At 48.9% G+C, this 16999-nt stretch overlaps 1 protein-coding gene across 5 annotated transcripts in view; it reads right to left on the bottom strand.

Annotated features, from left to right (window-relative positions):
- Ank1 (ankyrin 1) overlaps positions 1 to 16999 on the bottom strand; it is a 115434-nt gene that overhangs the window by 86192 nt on the left and 12243 nt on the right. For 3 of the 5 annotated variants that reach the window (XM_028768182.1, XM_028768184.1, XM_028768185.1), the window contains exon 1: positions 5409 to 5806. The exons of the other annotated variants lie outside the window; for them this stretch is intronic. In XM_028768182.1, the coding sequence (XP_028624015.1) occupies positions 5409 to 5447 (39 nt within the window). In that variant the 5' untranslated portion in view covers positions 5448 to 5806. Of the gene's footprint in view, positions 1 to 5408; positions 5807 to 16999 lie in introns of those variants that run through there. 5 annotated transcript variants of the gene reach the window in all.

Genomic DNA, 16999 nt, shown 5'->3' with positions numbered 1-16999 from the left:
TCAGTGCTCATAACTTCTGAAAGATCTCTCCAGTTCCAAATCCCAGGCTCTTAGCCTCCCAGCTTTCCTGCTGGCGGCCTGTGGCCCTTTTGAAGCAGGTGCCCACTACAGTTCTGTCCCCCTTCCTTGCCTGCCTGGTCACCCACCACATGTACCACGAGCACAGTTTGTACAACTGCTGCCCAAAGCACTGGTTTGCATTAAAGGTGAATGTTAGCCAGAGAGTGAGAGTCAGGACAACAAGGGACAGCGTTCACGCAGACAGGACAGTGGGGACAGAGACTAGAGGGCAGAAAAGACTCCTCATGGCTGCCCTGGGTCCTGGCTGAACGCTGGAATAGGGAGAGGCCTTTCTTGTACCCTCGTGGTGCTTCTGAGGATTAGCAGGCGACACGGAGGCTAAGCACAGCACACAGCACACAGAGCACGCAAGAGTGTGCTTAACACGGGCAGGTGGTCATGCAGGAGTGGGTGTGCGGGGCCTCCAAAAGAGCCAACACCCTTATCCCCAAAGTCTGTGCTATGTCCTCCTTTGTGAAGAGTCTGTGCAGAAGTCAAAAACCTGTTGTTGTTCTTGGGATGAGATCAGCCTAGATTCCTTAGGCCAGCCCTCAATCCAGAACTCAGTGTCCTTAGGAAAGACGAAGAGGAGGTGTGCCCAGAGGAGAGAGGCAGAGAGGGAGACTGAGCCACGAGCTAGGTGGCCTTGAAGAGGACAGAACACAGAAAAGTTGCCCTTGTAGACGGAGCATGGCCCTGTTTCTGCGTCATTTAGATGTTTGGTTATCCTGCTGGGTAGGGGACAAACTCGTATTGTTTTGAGCCATCTAGTCTCTGTCCATCGGTATCATGGTCACAGAAAACTAACACATGTTAGTACTCAGGTTCCCTAAACTCAGAAGTGTTGCAATCCACAACCACTGATCTCAGATACTGCTAAACAGACCAACACTAACCTCTCCCCTAACAAAGGGCCTCTGTGCCACCACCTACAGCAAGCACACACTGTAGTGGGAAACAGTCCTGAGTATTAAAACCTTTCCCCAAAGCCTGACTTCCTCAGGTCCATGTATATTCTTATTATGCAAATTTGGGTCCAAAGCAAGCTCCTTTTCTTGCCCTGTTACGTCAGGAGGGCTTCTTCTCTCCTTTCTTGTGCCCTGTGGCGTTTCTGTGTCATGGCTACAGGCCTGTACCTGGCTACTTTCTGGACTCCACTCTGGTCTGTGGATTCATCTTGTTTGCCTTCAAGGTCCCGCTATAGCAGAACATTAAGAATTTAGAATCTTTACATCTAGAAATGGTGGGGAAGGAATTTGATTTTAGATTAAAAGATTTCTTTTTTTAATTTTTTCTTTCCTAGTTTTAATTGCTTGTTTCTGGGAGCAGATACTAAACTCTTTGAGCCCTTCGAGGTATTATCTGACTACAAGGCCAGCTTCTTCAGCAGGGCACTGGGGATGCAGGAGACATGAAAAGAGGAGGACCTTCCCACAGGCTCCCCGTGCTCAGCAGAATCAGACCCACAGCTTCTCCCGCGGATGACAGCTACGACTGCTGACTCAGAAGGCTTTCTGAATCCAGCTAGAGGAAAACACATTATTTATTTCCTAAGCAGAAGAGTGTTAAAGAGGCACTCTTTCCACAAATGAGCTGGATATTTTTTTTTATTATTACAGCAAAATAATAGGATTCAGGATAAAAACCTGAAAGTGTGGGGATAAAAACAGAAGCAATCTCAGATACCACGGCCTGTTCAAAGCCCCGGTGACAGGAAAGAATCCGACAGACAAGCAGGTGAGCTGGAGCCAATCCACAGTAGCGTGGTTAGAGGGTTTCTGCAGCTTCTAGAGCAAAACCAGGACAATTCCAACAGCAGGCACTGGGCCAAGAGCACTGCCAACTGCACAGGGGCTGGGGATGGGAGCTGAGGCCTTGCACACACGAGACAAGTGTGCTACCATTAGCCACAGTCTGAAAGGTGGGTGTGACCGTCACCCCCATTTTAGAACTGATTACCCTGAGGATTGGAGAGGTGAATGACTCTCCCAGTTCTACAACTCAGTATCAATCTAGGAAGCTGAGCATGACTGAAGCCTATGACGGCAAGGTGCGTTCTCAGTGGTATTTTATTTTATTTATTTTATCTGACTTTCCACTCAGGTAATTTTGCCAGGTATAAGGCAGGTAAGGGTGCCGTTTACTTTAGGTAGGTCCCACAGGTCCCATCTCTGTCTCTGAGTACTGTGTCAAGGCCAATATAGGCCTAGAAAGGAATCACCTCATTCCAAGTCTTTTTTTCTTTTTTTCTCCCCATAGGTGATGAAACCATGACCATAGAAAGAATGGCTAATGCCACCTGGGTTGTCAGAAGCAAAGTCCAGGGTAAGGCTGTGTCAAAGGATAGAGTAGCCAGGACACAGCAGCATTCTCGAGGTGACGTGCACACAACGATGTCACCCCCACGGGCTACTACGTGCCACGCCCTCTAATTCTACGATAGATTTATTGAGGTTCTATTTTAAGTCTGGTATTACACTGTGGGTGGGCGGAGTAAAGGGGGAGAAGGAGAGAGAAAGAGAAAAACTTGGAATACAGTGGCCGAGTTCTAAAACAGTCATTGCCATAACAGGGGCACATGGCTTTCGCTCCACCATCAATTCATGACAGCCTCCTACAGGGCGGGCAGACGATACTCCAGCTACAGAACGATGGCTCTGGTTGCCATACAAGACTCCTCTCCACTATCTCGTTCTTCCAACCCCCCACTGCCCATCTGTCTAGTACAGCTACTCCAATTTAACTCCCTGTGCTTGGCGTTAAACACGGCTTAACAGGGAAAGGGAGTTTCCAGACCTGGGTATTAAGCTTATTTTGCACTTATGCTGCATGAGTGGAACTCAGGACCTCATACATGCTCGAGGACCACTCTACCACTGAGCTACTGGGTGAGCCACCTCCCCCCCCACAACCCCCACCCATCCAGGATCTATGAGATCGTCTTTCCTGGAGAAAAGAACCTGACACCTTCCATTAAAAATACTGACCTGAATAAAACACTAACCAGGAAAGCAAAAGTAACAACACACTAAGCATGTCCCTGGGCTCTGGTTAACTAGAACAAACTTGCTGGCCTTCTTGAAGTCTATCCATCCCCTGACAGGTAGTCTCAGAGGCAGGGGAAGGCTGGGCTGGGGTGCCCAGAGAAGGCCTGCTCTCTGTCACTCAATCCACATATCTTTGCTACCACAGTTGGTTATGGAAGGGGCACACTCCCCACCCCCACCTCGATTCAGGCTACACTGCCTTTGTCTCTTCTTCTTGTCTTCATCTCCCTCCCCTCCTCCCCAGCCTCTATGCCTGTGTGTGTGTGTGTGTGTGTGTGTGCACGCGCACACAGGAACATGCACACTCCCATGTATCTTTGTATCTGCGTGTGCACATGTGCATACATGCTGTGTGTGTGCGCGTACGTGCGCGTGCGTGCTCGCACACATGCTCATGCATGTGTGTGTGTGTGTGTGTGTACATGTGCGCGCACGCATTCGTGTTGGGATGAAGCATATATTTTCTTATGTGCTCTCCCCATATCCCTTCCATTTAATCCCTGTACTATCTCTGAACTTCCTTTCAACACAAGTACAGAGCTCTTGTTACCTTTTAAGTATTCAACATCAATCGATTAATTTGCTCCTCCCAGGAATTCCTTGAGCAGGTTTTTACTCTCCCTCTCTTTTCACCAGATGAGGTAGCTAGCTCACAAAGTTGAGTAACTCCTCCAATCATGCCACTAGCAGCAGCGATTGGCCAGGGTTTGAATCTATTGTATTCCCTGGGTATCTCTCTAACCATTAACCACCTGCTATCATTTTCAAAGGTTCCTAAGGTTCCTCTCGAGTTCAGCTGTTGCTAGAGGACAGTTACTTGCCTTCAGAGATTGTGCACATTGGAAGGAAGGACATAAAAGAGTGAGAAAGGGGATGGAATTGTCGCTGGGACTCAAGTTCGGGAGAGTTATAAGACAGGGTAAACGCTGGTTCCCTGGAATACTCAGACTAGCCAATTGGTACTTCTTGAGTGGATTGATTCTACTATAATACCTATGGCCCAGGAGACTAGTGTCCTGGGAGGGACACTCTGGGAACATGATAATAAATTTCAGTATCCCTGTAACTCTGAGTGTGGTTTCAAACTCACTGTAGGCTAGACAATGTTTCATTTCACACTAGTAGGAGAACCGGGAGGCCTCCCTGGCCACAGCTCCTTTGGCATCTGAGCTGATCTGAGTTAGGCAGAATCTAACTTCCCCAATAAAGGTCTTGAGTATCCAGTTCCTCTCTGCAAAGATGGGTGGAAATGAATCTGGGCAGAATGGAGCTTCTTTGGCAAAGCCGTCATGGGAACTCCAGGAAAAAAGATCTCATAGATCTTGGATGGGTGGGGGTCAGATGGGGGGGTGGCTCAGCCAGTAGCCCAGTAGTAGAGTGCTTGTATAAGCTTAATACCCAGGTCTGGTCCTCCAGGCCTGTGTCAGGCCTCGCATTAAAGTACAGTGTTCCAGCTTTGGCTTAGCCCTGGCTTTTATTCCTTGTATTATGTAGAAATAGAAGTGAGACCGGGCCACCATCGTGTCTATGATATTTTTCCAGAAAACTTGGATGTCAAAAAGCTTTGCAGTGTCCCCAGAACCCTAAACAGACCACAACTGGACACAATGAAATGAAAATCAGAGATATCGCTGAAGAAGCAGCTATGTGAGTGGGAGCCTGGGGTCCCCCTTTAATCCCTGCAGGGACCCATCTTGCCTTGGAGGTTATGTGGTACAGGTGTGGGCAAAGCTGGGTGGGTCCCCATGCGGAAGACCTGCCGGTCAGTTCCCAGTTCCCGCTTTTCCACTTGATGTCCTGTGCCTCTTCAAGTTGCCAGACACTAGTTTTCCCATTGTTAAACCAAGAATAATGCAAAGTCGGGCTCTGGCATGCATGGATCTGCTTTCCTGTGTCCCATTCATTTCTGCTCTGTAAGGGATCTCGGGGACTTGGGGGTTTCTAAGGACTTGGGGTCAGGCTTGCCGGTGCTCCGGACAGGGTCGACAGTGCCGGTGCAGCTGAATCCACAGGACCCTGACTCTGTTCCCCAGTGAGGGGGACAATGCGCCCCAGTGCAGCTGCCCCCTGGCTCCAGCCAGCTTCAGGTCATGCCCGCGGGCGTCTCCCGGGCCCAGCCGTGGCTGGCCGCAGCCTTCAGGCCTGAGGAATTTTCCTCTGGATTCCGCGGAGCGGCGGCGTGAGGCAGCAGAAGGGCAGACCCGGCGCGTCCCCGCTCGTGACCCTCCACCCCGCGACCCGGAAAGTTGGCACGCGCCGCCCCCGCCCCCCCCCATCCCCGCCTCCCCGCAGGGCACTCACCGCGGGGTCTGACCCCGACCTGCGCGGCCGCTCTGCCATCGCCCGGCGCCCGCTGACACCGGAGCTCCCTCGGCGTTATCTGCTGGGCGGCGCGGGGCGCGCGGGCAACTTACGAGGCATCTGGCTAAAAATACAGCCGCCCCCCACCCCCCTCCGCGCTCGCCTGCTCCGGCGCCCCGACCCTGCGCGCGCCGCTAACGCCACCGGGTCATTTGCACTCCATTATCGCGCCAGGCAGGAAAGAGCCACGATCCCACCCCCACCTCCCACCCGGGGACAGGCTCCGCCACTGAGCCCCGCAGGCCACCGAGCTGCAGGTGCGCCGCTGAAGCCGGGCACATGTGGCCAATGCGACCGAAGAGCTCCAAGCTGCACAGCGCTCTCGCCCTGTCTCGGCCGCCAGGGAGCCCGCAGCAGGCCAGCGTGAGCTCAGCAAAGTCTGTTTGTGCCCCGTGGATAATTTGTATATTTCCAGCTCTTCCATCACATCCGAGACTCCAGCTTGCATAGCTTACTCCAGAGCCTGTGCCAGAGCCCCAGTGAATGAAACTGAGGAGTTAGGGACAGGCTTGTTACTGTTACTACTGCTTCTCTTTCTCCTCCCTGAGGTGGCCTGGTTGAAATGCCACTTCTGGCTGTGGACCTGGAGGAAATACCCTGGTTTCGGCTCTGGGAAGGTACCCATCTTTTCCTGAGGGGGGAATCATTTCAGGCACAGATATCAAGAGCATGTCAGGAGCTGGTGTAGTGTTGGGGGTAACACCAACGACTATTCCAAGCAAGGCCAACTCTGACTGACAGGAAATGGTCAGAGAAACCTGCCCCAAGCAACATGATGCCAAGTTCTTGCTCTCTTCAAATGACAATCGACGCCACACAAATGCTCTTTTACCAACCCTGCTGTCAGACCTATCCAGCCGTGTCTTGTGTGTGGAATGAGAATGTAGGACAACTGTAAACTAAAGGACATTATCTCACTTTGTCCTCAGTCACCTGTGAGCTGAATGGACAATACCGAGCTCAGAGAGTCACAGTGAGGGCCAAGCTCACTACCAGTAAGCAGAAGGTTCAAGGCCCAAGCTAAACTGAGTCAAGGACCCTTCCATGAATAGTTCTGTTACAATTCCTAAGGCAACTGCAGTTCTTGGGTCAGTTGATAACGCCTGAGGTAAAACCATGACGACCAGAGTTTAGACTCCCAGAACACATAACAAATGCCAGACAGACATGGTGGCCTCAAGTAATCCTAGCACTTGAGATGCAGACTCAGGGGATGCCCCGGGGAAGCTGGCTAGCCACACTCTCTGGAATTAGCTGCCAAGCTCTGTGAGAAACTCTACCTCAGTAAATAAAGTCAAGGAAGACAACTGACTCTGGTCCTCCACACACACATATGGGTTCCCTCGGCAAGCATACCCATATACATGTGCATCCACATACAAACACATACATATACATAAGACATATAGGCAAAATAAAAGAGTGTGCAGTGCCGAGAGGACCAAGGTGATGACCAGAAGACCATGGAGCAGTCTAAAGTGTTCATCAAAGATATGGTATAAATCCTGAGCAAGAGTTGTCCAACCAAAAGGTATCCTGATGAAACCAGCTCTGTCTGAAGTCAGAAATACCTCAGCTCTCCAGGACCCCAGCACCACAGGAGGCTGGATATGAAGACGGATATATCCTACAAGACTTTAGGAAATGCCTATACTGCTGTGCCAAGATACAAGTGTTAGTGTCTCTTCCTTTCTTCTCCTTTGCTGAAATACAGGGCATGCTATAGATTTCTCGCCCGTGTGCCTCTTAAAACTGCCTCCTGCCTTTACTCAGAGCCTCTGCACACAGAGTGTCAATTAATAAGTCATGGTTACTGGAACAGCCCTGATTGCAGCCCAGTAGAGCATCCCGGGGGATAACAAGCTCCTCTTCCAACATTAATATTTAGAGAGGAGAGAGAGAGCACCCTACTCAAATGGAAGATAAATAATGTGTTTTGTTTTTTTACTTCCAAAACACCATGTGACTTACAGAAAGAACTGACAGGCTATTTTCAAGCTATTTGAAATGTGACTAAATTATTGGGATCTGTCTATTTAAAATGCACAATTTGGTAAGTTTTGACATTACCACACCTCTAGGATACCATCGCCATAATTAAAATAAGGAACATGTGAATCACTTCCAGTGTTTCCTGGGTTCCCTTGGTATTCAGTCTCTGCCTCCTGCCTGCTGGTCTACATTCTTTATGTTGATCTTTAGTTTAGACACCCTAGCAGATATGTTGTAGTATTTCACTGAGGTTTTAATTTGTATTTTCTTTAATAACTAATAATATCTTTTTGGGTGCACATCTGTCACTCATGTATCTTTTTTTAGCAAAACATTTGTTTATATTCTTTTGCTTATTTTAAACTGAATTGTTACTCTTTTATTTAAATTCTGTGTGTCTCTGTCTCTGTCTCTCTCTCTCTCTCTGCATGTGTGTGTACACATGTGAGTTGTATCTTTTCCCAAGCATGGCAGCCTCACTCCACAAGTAAATTATCAGCATCCACGGTTGAAATGGCTGAATCCTTGTGTTCTGTACTTCTTACTCTTTCTCTATATGACTGGAACAGAGCTGGGCTAATTTTCAAGGCTGACATTATAGTCCATCTCACTCGTCATCAAGATACTATATGTCATGGAATGAAAGGGATGAAAGGATCAGGCTGGACAGAACATTCCAGCTGCAAGTTGGGAGACAATTCAGCTCACAATTCATAAAGAGTGTCTCTGTCAGGGCCACCGTAGCAGAGGAAGTTCGTTTGCCATGGAGATGACAATGGAAGCTGGTAGACTTCCAAGTCTCTCTTTGAGCACTGGGGACTCAGCCGTTGTTTCCCTAAAAGGAACTTTCCTCTCTACTCACCATTGTTACTACACTCTTAGACCACAAATATGGTCTTTCTCATCTCCATGTTTACCCCACATCAAGATGCTACACTTTCCAAAGCTCATACCTACTGTGGCCAGAATAGCTGCTCGCAACATCCGTGGGAATCTTCCCCAACCCACAGTCCAGCATTGGTGGGCTGAGATAGGCAGGAGCAGCTGGGAAAAAGACCCCAGGCTCCTTCTTCTATCCCGTATGTTCACAGGCTTTGCAGTTTCCCCAGGCTTTCCAAATTCTTTCCAGTCTTTCTGCAGTTCCCTCACCTTAGAAACGTAATGAAGTGCTGGGGTCCCAGCTGTAGAACTGAGTCACTAGAAATTGAAGCTAGCTGGGTTTTGTAGCACACATCTCTCTTCTCAGCCCTCAGGAGCCTGGGGTTGGAGGTTAGTGAATTCCAGGGGTTGGAGGTTAGTGAACTCCAGGACAGCCTAGTCTACACATTGAGACCTTGTCTCAATGGGGGGTTGGGGGAGGGGCAATCAGCGGCTTGATAAAGCAGGAAGCTCCAGGGTGATGGGAACCTTGAATGTTTATAGACTGTGCCTGCCCTCCCCCGATACACAAGGGGCTGTTCATTCTCTACCTCTTCTTAAACTTGGAAGAACACTTTTTTTTTTTTAAGGTTCTCAGCTCACCATGTCTCCAGGACGCTGAGGAATGAACAGGGTGAGCTTTGTTGACTAATCTGGTATGCAAGATGGCGCTTCCACAGACATGATGTCAGAGCTATGAGCTGGGGTAAAGGCAGAGTCCAGGTGCCTTAGGTCCCTACCACAGTGGTTCTGCTGTAACTCTCCCATCGAAACAAGACTTGGAACTCACTTAACGGCAACAGAAAGTCTGCTTTCCTGGGTGGCGGGAGTCAAGGTTGAGCTGTGACATTCCCATAAGAACGGCTGCATTTCTGAACATTGCCTTCCACATCAGAGAAACAAAAACAATCCTGCCTGTCTAAGGTCCGTGCGGGTGATGTGAAGGTGCCCAGCACACCCTGATATATGGTAGGTACCCAATCAGTCAGAACTGACACAACTCTTTCTATCTTCTCCCCAACTGAGGTTTTTGTTCTGAACCTTTCTCCCAGAGGTCTGGAATGTTTCTGATCTACCCTGGGCAAGTTGAGGCCTAAAAGAGGAGCCCCACCACCACCACCACCCCCACCACCAAGAGTCTCCAGATCTCTAAGCTTTGCCTGCTTTCCATTGCTACACGGACATAATAGTTCTCAAGATGCAGCTATATAGACATGGTGCCTCCAGCCATGTCTGAAGACTCCTTGTAGCATCCTACTGACCATCCACTAGAACAGCTTTGCCCTGGTCCCTTCTATCACTTCTGCCCGTCACCCACACAGGGAGTCACCCTGACGCCTAAGGACTCTGGGCACCATTGATAAGGGCGTGCCTGAGGTACTCCACCCTTTACTGAGAAAGGCAGGAGGGTTATCACCCTCAGGAACCATGAGTGGACCACCCAATCAAGTGTGTGAGGCAGCAGGAGTGTTCCTGTGCAGAGAATGGTATTCCTCCCCTATGTAACTGCTATACACTCTCCTCACCAAGCAACTAGGAAGCATCCTTCCTGAAGTGTTTTAGAAAACACTTCCTGTTTTGTTCTGTTGAGTGGCTGAAGGTTCAATGGCATAGTCTGTACTCGGTATGTATGAAGCCCTCAGCAAAATAAATAGGTAAATAAATGTTACATTGAACTGCATACGAAACACAGCATCAGTACCTCACACCCATGTGGCGCCTTCTGAACTTATTTGCATAAGGCCAGCAGAGAGGAGCAAGAAACTCTGGTTGTCCCTCTTTAACAGCCCGAGGTGAGCTCCTAGTGGCTAATTGGGTAACCCTGGGCACCCAGCCTCCCTGAGTGAACTGATGGCAAGTGTGGGGACTATTTAGGGAGGTGACCAGGGCTGGGTATCAGGTCCCACAGCATTGGCACGGGTGTCTGTCATGTTCTTTTTAAGAGAGTTGGAGTCTATTTTTAAACTCACAAGAAAAAACTCTGCATGGATTCCATGGGGGCCCTTGGCAAACTAGAAACAATTACAGTGGGGGCAGGGGTGGCAAAGCGTGACTGAATCTAGGACTTTCTCCCTGCATACACATGGAGGTCTCCTTATTCCAGGGGACAGATACTGACTAACACAGGATGGTGTGAGCTACAGGCCGACTGTTTGGCACAGCCTCTTTGGAATTTGAGTCTGAATGGGCCCGTTAGTTGGAAGCAATGTCTATGCCAGCTCTGGATTTTCAGTACTGAGCTTTGTTTTTTTTGATACCTCTGAGGCTATTGTGAAAATCCATGTTTTTATATACCTGTCACATATCGTAAGTTCTGGAGCACCTGCCCCTTCTAGCACTGCGGAGACTCCAACCAAGAATTTGCCAGTAGCAGAGAAGCCAAGTGTGACCTCCCTGACGGCCACTGTACTCAGAGCCTGGGAAACCCAGTCCTTAGGCTGGAGCAGAAAGGCCAGGAGACTGGACTAAGTAGCAAGTCGGCAGGAGACAGAATTGTTTTCCCAATATTGAACCGTAAACAGGCTCCAGTGTCACCGTGGCTCATCAAAATGGCAGATGAAGAGCACAGACTGTTTTCTTTACAAAAGCAGATCAGAACTTTAATATTCCTTTCTCTTTTTGGTAGGAGAGGGAATTAGAATTTCTAAAGAAGGACATGACTTGAGCTAGTAAATATTTCCCCTGGGGCCACCAGGGGCCAAGAAGCCCTTCTCCTTACAGACCTCCTTCCTTTGGAACTCATAGGGTCCAGCATGGAGGCAGCATCTTCCTGGAGATGAGGCAGGACCAGACTGAGTCCCAGATCAACCAAATGAGAGCTTCTGCCAAATTTGGCCAAAACAACAGATGTGAGTCTTAACATTGTGCTGCCGCACACCAGAGACACCATACACGGGAGCTGAGCCAGAATCTCAATGAATTTAATCCTTTCCCATTTTAAAATGAGCCATATCTGTGGAAGAAAAACCATTCACTCTCGAGGCTGGTAGGCTAAGCTGCTCGATGCTATGTGAGTTGTCTGTTAAGACATCCTTAGAACCGCTGTTTTCTAAGGTGGAGACGTGATACCTGCTTCTCATCCAAGAGCTCTGGGCCATGCGTCCAGAAAGAACAATATCCCGATCTTCACCTCGCTGGCTTTTCCCACTATCTCTATAAGATACATGGTCAAGTCCAGGCCCACAGGAGGCATCTTGTTTTTCTACTGTGAAGACAGTGAAGGCCTCAGTTCTCCCATAGCCTCCACCTCCTTGTTAAGGGGGAGACAACGTGGAGACAGCAGGAGGTGTGTGATTCTTCGGAGGTTTTTTGATATGAGGTCTCTCACAATTATCCAGGCTGTCCTAGAGCTCACAGCAATTACCCTGTCCCAACCTCCAGAGTGCTTTAATTTCTCTCTCTCTCTTTCTCTCTTTCTCTCTCTCTCTCTCTCCATTTCTCTCTCTCTCTCACGAACGCATGCATGCATGCACGCACGCATGCACCACTTTGTCTGGTTTTAACTATGATTCTAAGAGCATCCCCGTCTTTGAGGGCAGTGGACCATGCCATGTTAGCTCTGCTCACCTTCTGTGGACAGAGCTGGCTGCGTGTGCAGCTGACCACTCAGCACAAACGGCTGACAGGAAACTCAACTGTAGGGGAATGAAATGCTCTTGGAGCCATGCGTGAGCTGTTTTGTCAGGGTGGTCCCATTTACTAAACTGTCTCTGGTGTTTCTAAACAGTAGAGACAATTTCTCTACAGCCTGCGACTGTGGGAGAAAGACAAACACTGGAGAAACTGCAGCATGACGCTCGTGTTCACCACGCTGATGTGGAAACTTTAAGGTGCTAAAAAGACTTGACTACTGTGGTTCTTGAAGAATGCCCAAGGATGCTCAGACAGCCCTACTGGTAACACTCACTTAGAGCAAGGGCTCTGCCCTTCCTTAGAAATGCAAATCTGCCCTATAGGGACAGTCTTGAGGAGCAGTCAGGGCCAACCAGTGACCCACTTGGGCCTCTTCTACACCAGAACAAGTCCTTTTTAAAAGACAAGAGATGACAAATGGCCCGCTGCCAGGCCCAGCAATTGCTGCCTACAGCTGCCAGGAGGGGCCTGTGCCCTGAAGTTTGCCATTAGGAAAGGGGCCCTGGAGGACCGTGATTTGGATGCCTTCCACAGCACTGGCCAATGATAACTCCCCTTAGAGACGACAAGATGTAGCTAAAGGAGCAGGAAGGGGAAGGCTTTGAAAATAATAGCTGAAGTGTATGAGCCAGCACTGTTCAAAGCACTGTAGATGTCATAACACGTTTCGTCCTCTGCCTCCCTCGGGTGTCTACGATTACTACCTTCCCCCATTCTACAAAAGCCGCAGCAGAGACACCTGAAGGAACTTGCTCCCAGATCACCCAAGGGTGACGCGGGGGTCTGGGCTTGGCCCTTTTAGAGGGGCTGAAGGTATTAGATAAGGCGATGAAGGTGAATTTCAGGATTTTACAGGAGGAACTACCAGAGGATCACCATCGAGGCGTCTCCTTACTCATACAAGACCCCAGGCCAAAGTGGACTCTTCATGTCTACAGAAAGGAGGCTCCCCAGGATTTGGTGACACGTCATTGACCCGAGAGTGTCCTTTTCAAGAACAGTGGGAAAACAGAGTCTTGCAAGAGTGAACTTGCTCTAACCCTGTTTGCTCTCACTGAGCTCGCTGGAGTTAAACACCAATGGCCATTCTTGCTTTAGACGAACCATTCCCAGCAGGGAGAAGGGAGATCTCCACGGCAGTGCTTTCCTGAGGGTCCCACGTCCTCAGATAGAAAGCACTGGTTACTTGTCTCAATGCTGGTACAAAATACCCGGCAGAGGCAATTTAAGGAAGGAAGGAAGGGTTTGTTCTAGTTTATAGCTGGTGGAGATATATCCCGTCATGGCAGGGCAGGTGCCATGCTGGGAGGAGAAGGGCCAGCGAGTCACATTGCTCTGACAGTCAGGGAGCAGAGGGTGACGAATGTTCAGCTCCTTTTCTCTTCATGTACTCCAGAGCCCTAACCCAGGAACCTGTAGTGGGTGGGGCTCTCCACTTTAATTAACCTAACCTAGATAATCCCTATGAGTATGCCTGGAGGCTAACCTCATCTGGATAATCCCCTGCAGGCATCCTCAAAGATTACCCTCCGGGTGACTTATATTCCATCACATTGTCAGTCTAGATTAACCATCGCATATGATGACCAAAGTGTCCGAGTAACCCACAAGGTGGGTCACTTTCCTTCCAGCTTCATAATCAGGGCCTGATCTACTGCCTATATACTGACTTCTGAGGTTGCTTCTCTCTACCCAGCACCAAAGTGAAGTACAACTCAGGTTAAGCTACCAATCTGGATGGTCCAGCTCAGACTACCATATCTCTTGGGTGGTCCAGCTCAGACTACCATATCTCTGCCCTATTTTCTTTTCACTGTCAGGGCATAGAGAGCAGGCGCCACACATAACATTTTGTATGGGTCTCTTCATTCCTAATCATTACATGGAGACCATTACCTTCCTGTTTAATGTGTGTGTGTTCTGGCTGGCTCCTCTCTTGACTGTCTTTTACTGCAGTGCTATTCTCTCCCTTTTTATAGTCATTTAAATAAAAAGGCAAATACTTGACTACACCAAACACCACTCCACCCTGCTCCCCTGAAGAAGGCCATCTCCCACAGTGGGAGATGCCCCCTCCTCCAAGGACCATCCAGACACCTCTAACCAACAGAACAACAAAACAAGTCTGGATGTTCCCTCCCACTTCAAACACTGTCTTTAGCCAGTGTCAGGAATGGGTAATCTCTTTTGGAGTTTGGAGATCACATAGATTCCAGAACCTTACAAACCTGTCAAGCTTTTGGTTACCCCATACCCCTAAAAAACCTTAATGGTAAGACTCTATTGCTAAAGACACAGAATCCTGAGACACAGAAATCAAGCTGGTACTGACCAGGAAGCTTCACCTCTACGGGCTAGCTTTGATAGTGCCCGAGGGTGCTGTATGATGCTACTACAGGAGAAAGATGGGGCCAAGAAACGGGGGCTAGACAGGTCACAGGCTCTAGGGGAAAACTCAGTCCTCTAGTCTAGAAACTGGGGCTAGACAGGTCACAGGCTCTAGGGAAAAACTCAGTCCTCTAGTCTAGAAACTGGGGCTAGACAGGTCACAAGCTCTAGGGGAAACCCCAGTACTTATTCTGCACATACACACCGGTTAGTCCTCACTGGAGAAGCTGCTTTCCATAGATGATTAAGGACAGAGACCCATGAGTAGACAAGGTGCAAAGACTAGGAGACGGCAGAATGCTCAGCCCTGAGTGTAGCATCTGCATCACAACTTTTCTCCCCAAGACTCAGGGATGATTGTAGAAGAGCGGGCAGAATGATCGTGGATGACTATAGGAAACCGTTGTTTTGTTGTTGTTGTTTTTTAATATAATAGGGCAGTTGTACATTCGAACTCCCGTCGGTTGTGGTGACATTCACAAGACCTGCACGTGTTCGAGCCAGACCAAAGAAAGAAGCTGCAGCAATAGGATTGGAAGCCAGCAGGTAGGGCCGAGTCTATGGTGTATGCACGGAGGATGTTCAGTGTCCTAAAGATGTGGGCACCGGGTGGTGGGTGACTAGGAAACTCAGAATCTCTGAGAAGTAAAGATAAGAAGCCAGGGCATCTGGCTGAGATCAAGCTGGAAGGCAGTCTCAGGAGAGTCTATTCTGTTGGCAGTTTGGCATACTCAGTATTGTGGTACCGTGTCCAGGACACTTCCGGTGTGCTTCACACAGGCAGTGCAAGCAGCCTTCAGGTTCCTTCTGGGGACAGGCCTGAGCACAGCCAACCAGAAAAGAGACCAAGTTCACCCCTTGTAGACTTTTAAACCAACATCCTCCAGTTATTTCCTCTTCTACTCCAACTGAATTCATAAATAGGACAGCATGTCTCAAAAGCCTGTGGGAGTTTGCTGCATTAACCTGAGTGACTCAGGATATAGCATTCACTCTCTTTCCTCCCCCTCACGGATGAGGCATCTCCCTTGCTGAAGGGAGGGTAGGGCTTAGTGGATCCCTGGTGGGTGTCACCGTGGGTGATGAGGTAATGGTTTTCCTGAGTCTGAGGCTCCTCAAAGGAGCTGTCTCCTCCAGGAGTTGCTCTTTCACGTCCTTGGAGGGATGTGTGCAGCTTGTCAGTGTAGAAAGCTTGTAGTGTGGCCCAACAATTTCAGATTATGGGTCCAAAGCTGACCGGAGGGTGTAAGGCTCAGTTGTTTAGGAGACTGGTGAAACAAAGGGAGAGATGGGAACAAGAGTGGGGGCCTGGGATGCTGTAGAATGAAGGCCAGGGGTAGGACTAGGGGGTAGGTAGATCAGGGTATGAAGTGGCGGTTGGTGGCTGAGTCTAGGACATACAGTAAGAAGAGTAGAAAACCACCAGCCTCACTGTTTTATCTGTAGGCAAGTGTGCTTGCTTGGACTTTACTAAAGGAATTACATAGAGGGAGTATAGGCAGAAGCTCACTTGTGCAAAGTCTCATCGTCTTTATGTGGGTCTCCCTTCGGAAGGCTGCAACAAGAAGGAGCTCTATTGGAGAAGAAGGCAAGCTTCTCTGAGGCTGGGACATCTCAACCCCCATGTCACCCATCCCCCTCCAGGTCCTTTAATCTCTCTTCTTCTCAAGTTCTCCCAGAGTCCTGGCAAATCCCAGGATTCTTGACTAGTAGCCTCTTGTGTTAACTGTGTTATGACTCCAAAAAGATACCTCTCGAATACTATGTGAACTCACTCCCCTGGCCCAGCAGAACTGTGCACTCAAGCAACTTGGCCCTACATCCCAGAGTGTTGGGTGCCATGGAAGAGACCTCTGCAGGCCCTCAAGGGTCAGGGTACCCAAGCTCAGGTCTCACTCTCCTCCCAACAGATGCTCAAGTTGTGTGACATGTCGCTGGGCCACGCACTCCTCAATATCCACCTCCAAAAACTGAGATCTCACTTCCTAGTGGGTCCATCGTGTAGAATTTTGACTCAGCCCTGTATCCAGCATGTCTGTCCCTTGAATATCTGTGACCTCACCTGAGCCCTAGGAAGTTTGTAATTTTAGAAGGGATGGGGTAGAACCATCTCAGGTGACCTTGGGGAATCAATGTCTATATATTTAGCTGGAAGAACTATTACATTGAGTTTTTATCTTTTTAAACCTCATCTTATACTCTAATCACCTACATAAATCTGAGTATCCAAAAACACAAATCTGGATCCCAAATTAAACAATTGCACCATCCTCTATGAAACTTGGTGTTTCATTGACTTGATCGTTAGGCCCCAACTAATCAAAAACTAACAGGCAAACAACAAAACCATGCGGGTCTATATCTTTACCTATACCCAAGTAGTACAGGCATTTCCAAAATACCCACACTGGAAAGGCATCTTTGCTCATCTCAAGTCCATTTCACCTGCCTGAAAGATTCTTCAGTATCCACAGAGAGCTAGTAAACCATCCATGTGTGAACTACCGAAGCTCTGCTGGCCCAGGGGGAGAAAGAAATAAAACTTTTGACTAAGCCAGTTCTCCACAGAGGAAACTCTGGTAACTGCACACAGCAAGCAT

This window comes from Grammomys surdaster, unplaced genomic scaffold (genome assembly GCF_004785775.1).
Source record: "Grammomys surdaster isolate TR1022 unplaced genomic scaffold, NIH_TR_1.0 185, whole genome shotgun sequence".
Classification (NCBI taxonomy): Eukaryota; Metazoa; Chordata; class Mammalia; order Rodentia; family Muridae; genus Grammomys; species Grammomys surdaster.
The sequence above is the reverse complement of the archived record's forward strand: the minus strand, read 5'-3'. Positions and strand labels throughout refer to the sequence as shown.